The sequence below is a fragment of the Coregonus lavaretus genome (genome assembly GCF_964263955.1).
Source record: "Coregonus lavaretus genome assembly, chromosome: 5".
Lineage (NCBI taxonomy): Eukaryota > Metazoa > Chordata > Actinopteri > Salmoniformes > Salmonidae > Coregonus > Coregonus lavaretus.
The window spans coordinates 67473201-67485122 of NC_139992.1; the positions used below are offsets into that span (position 1 = coordinate 67473201).

Here is an 11922-nt window from a genome sequence, read left to right on the forward strand (position 1 = left end):
AGGTTGGAGTCTGTTTGATTGAGTGTGTGGACAAGTGTCTTTTATACAGGTAATGAGTTCAAACAGGTGCAGTTAATACAGGTAATGAGTGGAGAACAGGATGGTTTCTTAAAGAAAAACTAACAGGTCTGTGAGAGCTGGAATTCTTACTGATTGGTAGGTGATCAAATACTTATGTCATGCAATAAAATGCAAATTAATTACTTAAAAATCATACAATGTGATTTTCTGGATTTGTTTTAGATTCCGTCTCTCACAGTTGAAGTGTACCTATGATAAAAATTACAGACCTCTACATGCTTTCTAAGTAGGAAAACCTGCAAAATCGGCAGTGTATCAAATACTTGTTCTCCCCACTGTAACATTATTATAGCCAACTATCACAGTGACGAGTGCACAGTTGTTTCTTTCACTCTGTGACAGCTGTGTGAAGCAGACTGCTTTCCGATTTGGCCAACCTGAATGCTTCCTGAAAGGGGTGGTTGGCTATATTTAGAGGGCAAAGTTATATTGAAGGGTCTTCTGATCTGGGGCTCAATACTGCTCAGTCCAGCTGGTACAGTGTGCTGAAAGTTGCATCCACGTCCTTTGTCAAGTCACGTTTCTTACAGCATGGATCCAAAAGCCGTAAGGGAAGATCTGCGCCTGTTTCAGAGCACCCTGCTCCAGGATGGCCTGAAAGATCTTCTGAACGAGAACAAGTTTATTGACTGCATTCTGAAAGTGGGAGACAGAAGCTTGCCCTGCCATAGACTCCTTTTGGCAGCCTGTAGTCCTTATTTCCGAGAGCTTTACTTCTCAAGCGACGCTAAGGAAATGGATAAGGAGGTTGTTCTGGAGAATTTGGATCCCACAATCATGGATATTATTGTGAATTACATGTATTCAGCAGAGATTGACATCACAGATGACAATGTGCAGGATATCTTTGCTGTGGCCAACCATTTCCAGATCCCCTCAGTGTTCACTGTGTGTGTGAATTTCCTACAGAAGAAACTGTCCCCGGGTAACTGTATGGCCATATTCAGAATGGCACTGGTGCTCAACTGTCCTAGACTGGCATTGGCAAGTCGAGACTACATTGTAGATCGTTTTGAAACCCTGGCCAAGGAGGATGACTTCTTAGAGCTTGCCTCTCATGAACTTTTTGCTGTCATAGGAGCAGACTCTCTCAATGTAGAAAAGGAGGAGGAGGTGGTGTTTGAATCCCTGATTAAATGGATTAGAAAAGACAAGGAGAACCGTGTCAAGACTCCGTTTCCGTTTACTCCCAGAGAAGTACTTCAATGAGAAAGTGGAAAAGGATGACATCATCATGTCTGACCCTGAGCTCCTAAAAAATCAAAGTAATCAAAGATGCCTTTGCTGGGAAACTCCCTGAAAAGAAGACAGGAGAGTCAGGGAAGGAAGCAGCTAATGGTGAAGTAGAAGAGGATAACAGGATACCTGGTTACCTGAAAGATATCAAGAGAATTGGTATGTATTCCAAGGATCTTGTCTTGATGATCAATGACACTGCTGCAGTGGCCTATGATGGTGTTGAGAACGAATGCTTCCTTGCTGCATTGACTGAGCAGATACTACGCAACCATGTCAGCCTGACATCAGAGAAGAATGATCTCTTTATCCTAGGAGGATTGTTTGTTGATGAAGCTCCATTACAGTGCTACTTTTATCAGGTAATAAGCCATGTTTTTGCACTTCCTAAGGACATTCACTACCAAATGAATGAATTACATTTTATTTTCGTGTCATATCGCCAATTGGCAACCCATCCCTTATGGGGTTAATTGACACATAAACAAACATTACAATAATTCACTGTGATATTTATTCCATTCTGTGCACCGCATAAAGAGTGAAAAAGAAATCAATACATAATAGTAAATAAGGTTATCCAAGCAATAAATATATAACCCTAGAGCAATACAAATAATGTAAAAAATATATACACTACCGTTCAAAAGTTTGGGGTAACTTAGAAATTCCCTTGTTTTCGAAAGAAAAGCAATTTTTTTGTCCATTAAAATAACATCAAATTGATCAGAAATACAGTGTAGACATGGTTAATGTTGTAAATGGCTATTGTAGCTGGAAATGGCTGATTTTTAATGGAATATCTACAGAGGCCCATTATCAGCAACCATCAGTCCTGTGTTCCAATGGCACGTTGTGTTTGCTAATCCAAGTTTATCATTTTAAAAGGCTAAGTGATCATTAGAAAACCCCTTTGCAATTATGTTAGCACAGCTGAAAACAGTTGTGCTGATTAAAGAAGCAATAAAACTGGCCTTCTTGAGACTAGTTGAGTATCTAGAGCATCAGCAATTGTGGGTTTGATTACAGGCTCAAAATGGCCAGAAACAAATAACTTTCTTCTGAAACTCGTCAGTCTATTCTTGTTCTGAGAAATGAAGGCTATTCCATGCGAGAAATTGCCAAGAAACTGAAGATCTCGTACAACGCTGTGTACTACTCCCTTCACAGAACAGCGCAAACTGGCTCTAACCAGAATAGAAAGAGGAGTGGGAGGCCCCGGTGCACAACTGAGCAAGAGGACAAATACATTAGAGTGTCTAGTTTGAGAAACAGGCGCCTCACAGGTCCTCAACTGGCAGCTTCATTAAATAGTACCCACAAAACACCAGTCTCAACGTTAACAGTGAAGAGGCGACTCCGGGATGCTGACCTTCTAGGCAGAGTTGCAGAGAAAAAGCCATATCTCAGACTGCCCATCTTAATCTTTTATTTTTATTGGCCAGTCTGAGATATGGCTTTTTCTTTGCAACTCTGCCTAGAAGGTCAGCATCCCGGAGTCGCCTCTTCACTGTTGACGTTGAGACTGGTGTTTTGCGGGAGTAGTACATAGCGTTGTACGAGATCTTCAGTTTCTTGGCAATTTCTCGCATTGAATAGCCTTAATTTCTCAGAACAAGAATAGACTGACGAGTTTCAGAAGAAAGTTCTTTGTTTCTGGCCATTTTGAGCCTGTAATCGAACCCACAATTGCTAATGCTCCAGATACTCAACTAGTCTCAAGAAGACCAGATTTATTGCTTCTTTAATCAGCACAACAGTTTTCAGCTGTGCTAACATAATTGCAAAAGGGTTTTCTAATGATCAATTAGCCTTTTAAAATGATAAACTTGGATTAGCAAACACAACGTGCCATTGGAACACAGGACTGATGGTTGCTGATAATGGGCCTCTGTACGCCTATGTAGATATTCCATTAAAAATATCAATTTACAACATTAACAATGTCTACACTGTATTTCTGATGAATTTGATGTTATTTTAATGGACAAAAAATTGCTTTTCTTTCTAAAACAAGGACATTTCTAAGTGACCCCAAACTTTTGAACGGTAGTGTATATACAGATAAATAAATACTGAAAAATTAAACGGAAGGCATTTGAACCTAGTCTAGCACAAAGATAAGATTCAAGTGAGAGACAGGCCTACAAACAATCTATATACATACGTGCCATTTGCTATATAGAAGCGAAATGTTTTTATACCGCTGATATACATTTATACTAGCACCATATGTAACACTATGAGCAAGGAACGTTCTCTAACCATCAGAAATTGAAAACCATCCATAGATGGCTTCATGACTGGAACATTCTAATATCAGGGTCTTTCTTCAGCTGGACATCCTTGCTGCTGATTGGATAGCTCTGCCCCCTATGCCCTCTCCCAGATGTCTGTTCAGTATGGGGGAATATGACAATCTCATTTTTGCTGTAGCTGGTAATGATCTACAGTCCAACGAGTCTCTTGACTCTGTAATGTGCTATGATGTTGATTAAGTATTAACCACTTGGCTGAGTTCATATATTCCTATGCTATTACCAGTCGCTAAATGAGTAAGGAGCCTTAAACACGTGTTGTCCTTACTATCTGCTCCCCAGGAAAATGAAGTGGGCTGAGACCAAAAAGCTGCCTCTGAAAATCTATGGTCATAGTGTTGTCTCCCAGAATGGGTTGGTGTACTGTATTGGAGGGAAGACAGATGACAAGTAAGCTTGCAAAAAACACTTCATAATTGTTTGATACCTACACTAATACATTATGCTGGTATAGGTGTAGCAGGGGTCAGTGTGCTGCTAACAGTTTCGCGTCCTCCACTGTCCGACTGCCCCATACTGGGCTCAAACTACTGATCCTCTGCTTCGCAACACACATGACCACTCTCCTTGACAACGTTCCAACAGATTTAGCCATCCAAAAATTACGAACGGCATGGCTCCATGCGTGAGATTTCAAGCTAGCTGGGGAGTGAGTTTATGGCACGTTCTTAACTTCGTTACAAAAGGCATAAAATAGTAGATGCTTGATGTTTGCATACAACCACAAGAAGTCAGAATGGAAGGAGGTGGCTGCTATGAAAATGGCAAGATCCATGTTTGGGGCAGTCGTTCACAATGGGAAGATTGTGGTGACTGGAGGGGTCAATGAAGATGGTCTCACCGCTGCATCTGAAGCATATGACTTTAGAACCAACAAGTATGTGCCTTGACGTTGTAGTCTGTAGGCTATAATTAGGAACACTAACAACAAAGCCATTCAGTTAACAATGACCCCCATTCCAGGTGGGTGCCCTTCACAGATTTTCCCCAGGAGAGGAGCTCAGTGAACCTGGTCAGCAGTGGAGGATTGCTGTATGCCGTTGGAGGCTTTACCATTGTGGCGACGGAGGACGACAAAGTTGCCCCTACGGAAATCATTGACATCTGGCAGTAAGTGATTAACTAGTACCCAAATTTCATCCAATCCCATATACAGTACATTCGGAAAGTATTCAGACCCCTTGACTTTTTCCACTTTGTTACATTACAGCTTTATTCTAAAATTGATTAAATTGTTTTTTCCCCCTCATCAATTTACACACAATACCCCATAATGACGAAGCAAAAACAGGTTGTTAGAAATGTTTGCACATTTATTACAAATTAAAACTGAAATATCACATTTACATAAGCATTCAAACCCTTTACTCAGTACTTTATTGAAGCATCTTTGGCAGCGATTACAGCCTTGAGTCTTCTTGGGTATGACACTACAACCTTGGCACACCAGTATTTGGGGAGTTTCTCCCATTCTTCTCTGCAGATCCTCTCAAGCGCTGTCAGGTTGGATGGGGAGCATCGCTGCTCAGCTATTTTCAGGTCTCTCCAGAGATCTTCGATCAGTTTAAAGTCCGGGCTCTGGCTGGGCCACTCAAGGACATTCAGACACTTATCCCGAAGTCACTCCTGCGTTGTCTTGGATGTGTGCTTAGGGTTGTTGTCCTGTTGGAAGGTGAACCTTTGCCCCAGTCTGATGTCTTGAGCACTTTGGAGCAGGTTTTCATCAAGGATCTCACTGTACTTTGCTCCGTACATCTTTCCCTCGATCTCGACTCGTCTCCCAGTCCCTGCGCTGAAAAATATCCCCACAGCATGATGCTGCCACCACCGTAGGGATGGTGCCAGGTTTCCTCCAGACGTGACACTTGGCATTCAGGCCAAAGAGTTAAATCTTGTTTCTCATGGTCTGAGAGTCCTTTAGGTGCCCTTTGGCAAATTCCAAGCGGGCTGTCATGTGCCTTTTACTGAAGAGTGGCTTCTGTCGGGCCACTCTACCATAAAGGCCTGATTGGTGGAGTGCTGCAGAGATGGTTGTCCTTCTGGAAGGTTCTCCCATCTCCACAGAGGAACTCTGGAGCTCTGTCAGTGACCATTGGGTTCTTGGTCACCTCCCTAACCAAGGCCCTTCTCCCCCGATTGCTCAGTTTGGCCGGGCGGCCAGCTCTAGGACGAGTCTTGGTGGTTCTAAACTTCTTCCATTTAAGAATGATGGAGGCCACTGTGTTCTTGGGGACCTTCAATGCTGCAGACATTTTTTGGTAACCTTCCCCAGATCTGTGCCTCGACACAATCCTGTCTCGGAGCTCTCTCCGGACAATTCCTCCTCCGGACAATTCGACCTCATGGCTTTTCCTCTGACATGCACTATCAACTGTGGGACCTTATATAGACAGGTGTGTGCCTCTACAAATCATGTCCAATCAATTGAATTTACCACAGGTGGACTCCAATCAAGTTGTAGAAACATCTCAACGATGATCAATGGTAACAAGATGCACCTGAGCTCAATTGAGTCTCATAGCGAAGGGTCTAAATACTTATGTATATAAGGTATTTCTGTTTTATCGTTTTAATCCATTTGCACAAAAAAAAGAAAAAGTTTTCCCTTTGTCATTATGGGGTATTGCGTGTAGATTGAGGGAAAAAAATACTTAATCCATTTTAGAATAAGGCTTTAACGTAACAAAATGTGGAAAAAGGGAAGGGGTCTGAATAATTTCCGAATGCACTGTACCCTGGCATCTTTAGCGATGCCCTATATTAAAATATTATTGATAAGTTGATCATTTCTGATGTACAAATGGTTTCACTGTCACTTACTGTATGCTCAGTGCCAAAGGGATAAACAGGGTTGCCAGGTCTACCTAAAATTTCTAGACCAATGACCCCTGAAAACCTGCCCCCCCCAAAAAAACATTTGCAGCGAGAGAGTAGTTGCCACATATAAACCCTTTTCCCATAATTTTATTGAGCAAATTAAGAAGGAATATCGATGTCATTAATGTAGGCTAAGAAGCAAAATACGGTTTTACCATTAAAATAATAATTATTGCGAGTTTAAAAATATGTTGCAAGAGAAAAGATAAATCGTCCTTATTAAACTCTCCAGATAATTTTCCATCAAAGGATGTTGATTGAACTTGTTTTGACTGCTATGATTAAGCAATAAGGCCAGAGGAGGTGTGGTATATGGCCAATATACCACAGCTAAGGGCTGTTCTTAGGACATAGCCTTTAGCCGTGGTATATTGGCTATATACCACAAACCCTTGAGGTGCCTTTTTGCTATTATAAACTGGTTTCCAATGTAATTAGACTTTTTACTGTTATGTTTTTGTAATTCAAATCAAATCTTATTTGCCACATGCGCCGAATACAACAGGTGTAGACATTACCGTGAAATGCTTACTTACAGCCCTTAACCAACAATGCATTTATTTCTTAATAAAAAAGTAAAATAAAACAACAAAAAAGTGTTGAGAAAAAAAGAGCAGAAGTAAAATAAAATAACAGTAGGGAGGCTATATACAGGGGGGTACCGGTACCGGCTAGTTGAGGTAGTATGTACATGTGGTTAGAGTTAAAGTGACTATGCATAAATAATTAACAGAATAGCAGCAGCGTAAAAAGATGGGGTGGGGGTGCAAATAGTCTGTGTAGCCATGATTAGCGGTGATGCAACCAGTCAGGATGCTCTCGATGGTGCAGCTGTAGAACTTTTTGAGGATCTGAGGACCCATGCCAAATCTTTTCAGTCTCCTGAGGGGGAATAGGCTTTGTCGTGCCCTCTTCACGACTGTCTTGGTGTGTTTGGACCATGATAGTTCGCTGGTGATGTGGACACCAAGGAACTTGAAGCTCTCAACCTGTTCCACTACAGCCCTGTCGGTGAGAATGGGGGCATGCTCAGTCCTCTTTTTTTTCTGTAGTCCACAATCATCTCCTTTGTCATGGTCACGTTGAGGGAGAGGTTGTTATCCTGGCACCACACGGCCAGGTCTCTGACCTCCTCCCTATAGGCTGTCTCATCGTTGTCAGTGATCAGCCCTACCACTGTTGTGTCGTCGGCAAACTTAATGATGGTGTTGGAGTCGTGCCTGGCCATGCAGTCATGGGTGAACAGGGAGTACAGGAGGGGACTGAGCACACACTCCTGAGGGGCCCCTGTGTTGAGGATCAGCGTGGCAGATGTGTTGTTACCTACCCTTACCACCTGGGGGCGGCCCGTCAGGAGGTCCAGGATCCAGTTGCAGTGGGAGGTGTTTAGTCCCAGGATGCTTAGCTTAGTGATGAGCTTTGAGGGCGCTATGGTGTTGAACGCTGAGCTGTAGTCAATGAATAGCATTCTCACGTAGGTGTTCCTCTTGTCCAGGTGGGAAAGGGCAGTGTGGAGTGCAATAGAGATTGCATCATCTGTGGATCTGTTGGGGTGGTATGCAAATTGGAGTGGGTCTAGGGTTTCTGGGATAATGGTGTTGATGTGAGCCATGACCAGCTTTTCAAAGCACTTCATGGCTACAGACGTCAGTGCTACGGGTAGGTAGTCATTTAGGCAGGTTATCTTAGTGTCCTTGGGCACGGGGACTATGGTGGTCTGCTTGAAACATGTTGGTATTACAGATTCAGTCAGGGACATGTTGAAAATGTCAGTGAAGACAGTCAGCACATGCTCGGAGTACACGTCCTGGTAATCCGTCTGGCCCTGCGGCCTTGTGAATGTTGACCTGCTTAAAAGTCTTACTCACATTGGCTACGGAGAGCGTGATCACATAGTCATCCGGAACAGCTGGTGCTCTCATGCATGCTTCAGTGTTGCTTGCCTCGAAGCGAACATAGAAGTGGTTTAGCTCGTCTGGTAGGCTTGTGTCACTGGGCAGCTCGCGGCTGTGCTTCCCTTTGTAGTCTGTAATAGTTTTAAAGCCCTGCCACATCTGACGAGCGTCAGAACCGGTGTAGTACGATTCAATCTTAGTCCTGTATTGACTCTTTGCCTGTTTGATGGTTTGTCGAAGGGCATAGCGGGATTTCTTATAAGAGTCCAGGTTAGAGTCCCGCTCCTTGAAAGCGGCAGCTCTACCCTTTAGCTCAGTGCGGATGTTGCCTGTAATCCATAGCTTCTGGTTGGGGTATGTACGTACGGTCACTGTGGGGACGACGTCATCGATGCACTTATTGATGAAGCCAGTGACTGACGTGGTACACGTCTGATATACCAGGGCTTTCAACCAATCAGCATTCAGGGCTCAAACCACACAGTTTATAATTGTAAATAAATCCTGTTTGCGCATGTGCATAACTATAGATACATCCGACAGAAGAGTTTGAGTGATGAAAGTTGAACAGAGGATCTCGAAATCTCTGTGCATGAAACACTTGGACAAACTTCAAAAAATGAATGTTAGGCTATTTTCCGGCAATTGAGCCGTTATTATGTGCCAGTTGTTCAGACTACAAACCGTTATAAATGGCCTATTTGTGAGATTGACTTGTTATTTCAATAAGCATAGGCTACTGACTAAAATCTGGGTTTATAATTGCAATTTTGCCATGGTTTGCTGATCTAGATGCAGGTAGCCTATAGCCCCTGATAGGCCAACATATAATTTCAGGGAAAAGTCCACAATGAAACTGAAATTAAATGTGGAGAATGATACATTTGCTATAGAGCTGTGACCATGATCACAATTGATAACTTCCAATTTAATTAACTAAACATGGCCATTAATAATTGCATAATAACACACAGCTACAACAACAGAGTTATAGGCTATTTATTCAATCCGTTTGCCACAACGGATGTGGCACAAATTGATTTGCAATGACTCCAGTGATATCGTCTTTTCAATATACACTGCTCCAAAAAATAAAGGGAACACTAAAATAACACATCCTAGATCTGAATGAATGAAATACTCTTATTAAATACTTTTTTCTTTACATAGTTGAATGTGCTGACAACAAAATCACACAAAAATTATCAATGGAAATCAAATTTGCATGGAGGTCTGGATTTGGAGTCACCCTCAAAATTAAAGTGGAAAACCACACTACAGGCTGATCCAACTTTGATGTAATGTCCTTAAAACAAGTCAAAACTCCTGGACAGTCTGTGGTGCAACGTGGCATTGGTGGATGGAGCGAGACATGATGTCCCAGATGTGCTCAATTGGATTCAGGTCTGGGGAACGGGCGGGCCAGTCCATAGCATCAATGCCTTCCTCTTGCAGGAACTGCTGACACACTTCAGCCACATGAGGTCTAGCATTGTTTTGCATTAGGAGGAACCCAGGGCCAACCGCACCAGCATATGGTCTCACAAGGGGTCTGAGGATCTCATCTCGGTACCCAATGGCAGTCAGGCTACCTCTGGCGAGCACATGGAGGGCTGTGCGGCCCCCCAAAGAAATGCCACCCCACACCATGACTGACCCATCGCCAAACCGGTCATGCTGGAGGATGTTGCAGGCAGCAGAACGTTCTCCACGGCGTCTCCAGACTCTGTCACGTCTGTCACGTGCTCAGTGTGAACCTGCTTTCATCTGTGAAGAGCACAGGGCGCCAGTGGCGAATTTGCCAATCTTGGTGTTCTCTGGCAAATGCCAAACGTCCTGCACGGTGTTGGGCTGTAAGCACAACCCCCACCTGTGGACGTCGGGCCCTCATACCACCCTCATGGAGTCTGTTTCTGACCATTTGAGCAGACACATGCACATTTGTGGCCTGCTGGAGGTCATTTTGCAGGGCTCTGGCAGTGCTCCTCCTGCTCCTCCTTGCACAAAGGCGGAGGGAGCAGTCCTGCTGCTGGGTTGTTGCCCTCCTACGGCCTCCTCCACGTCTCCTGATGTACTGGCCTGTCTCCTGGTAGCGCCTCCATGCTCTGGACACTACGCTGACAGACACAGCAAACCTTCTTGCCACAGCTCGCATTGATGTGCCATCCTGGATGAGCTGCACTACCTGAGCCACTTGTGTGGGTTGTAGACTCCGTCTCATGCTACCACTAGATTGAAAGCACCGCCAGCATTCAAAAGTGACCAAAACATCAGCCAGGAAGCATAGGAACTGAGAAGTGGTCTGTGGTCACCACCTGCAAAACCAGTCCTTTATTGGGGGTGTCTTGCTAATTGCCTATAATTTCCACCTGTTGTCTATTCCATTTGCACAACAACATGTGAAATGTATTGTCAATCAGTGTTGCTTCCTAAGTGGACAGTTTGATTTCACATAAGTGTGATTGACTTGGAGTTACATTGTGTTGTTTAAGTGTTCCCTTAATTTTTTTGAGCAGTGTATATTTATTGTATGAAATGGTAGGCTACAGTAGCCTGCAATAGCATATAAATTAATAGCCTACTTGATGGCCAACAGATGCAAATGTAGCCTATCATTCTCCACATTTAATATCATTTTCATTGTGGACTTTGTCCTATAACACAAGCACACGAGGGAGTTCCATAACTTCCATTTCAAATTTCCACTCCTGCAGCGCTCCAGAACCTAAAACTGAGCATGATAAAACCCTTAGCTTGATACTGTTATCCAAAAGAAAAGTCTACATTAGAATGCAGTTTACTTTAAACCACCTCTGAGTTTTTCTAATTTTTCTAAAGAGCTCTAGTGCGGCTCTAGTGCGCTTTAATGTTTTATGGAAAAAGGGTGTCTCCATAATGACCAGATCTAAATAGCCTAACTACAACTGGTAATAAGTTGTCACGACGTGCGCGTTTGCTTCTCTGTCTCCATGACTCAGCTACAGCACTCGCTCAACCAGTTCCCTCAACGCACACACACCCCTCCAGCCCTCCCCTCTCCACCATTCCCTCACTCACTCACTCAGTATCAGCCTGCTCACAGCCTGATAGTCAGCAGCAGCAGATCACTGTGAAATATATATATATATATATATATATTTTTTTTTATGCCATGGCGGCTGCGGTGCATTTTAGAAGTAGCCCAAAAACCCACCACCAATACATTTTCACCCATGACATCGTTTTCAAAGTAGCCCAATTGCAGGAAAACCCTGAACATGGCAACACTGGGTATAACATCTAACTTCTCTTTTCTCCTGTGGCAGGTATGAAGAGGACAAGAATGAGTGGACCGGAATGCTCAAAGCGATGCGTTATGCCGCAGGGGCCTCCTGTGTGTCTATGCACCTCAATGCAGCCAAAATGCCCAAATTGTGAACAAGAATAAAATATGTACAGTACTGTACTGTCTAGATGTAACATGGAGGACTGCACTTTTTTTTTTTTTTTTAAGTGACTATAATCCGGATCCTTCA

The 11922-nt window shown here is 43.3% G+C and overlaps 1 protein-coding gene across 1 annotated transcript; it reads left to right on the plus strand.

The window, feature by feature from the left end:
* Window positions 1–612: 612 nt before the first annotated feature.
* klhl41a (kelch-like family member 41a) lies at window positions 613–11824 on the plus strand (the record flags this gene model as incomplete). Its single annotated transcript, XM_084161168.1, is given in 8 exon segments — window positions 613–1250; window positions 1252–1335; window positions 1337–1679; window positions 3654–3811; window positions 3918–4025; window positions 4333–4512; window positions 4599–4745; window positions 11713–11824. Coding segments are annotated over 8 exon segments (1770 nt in total).
* Window positions 11825–11922: the final 98 nt, after the last annotated feature.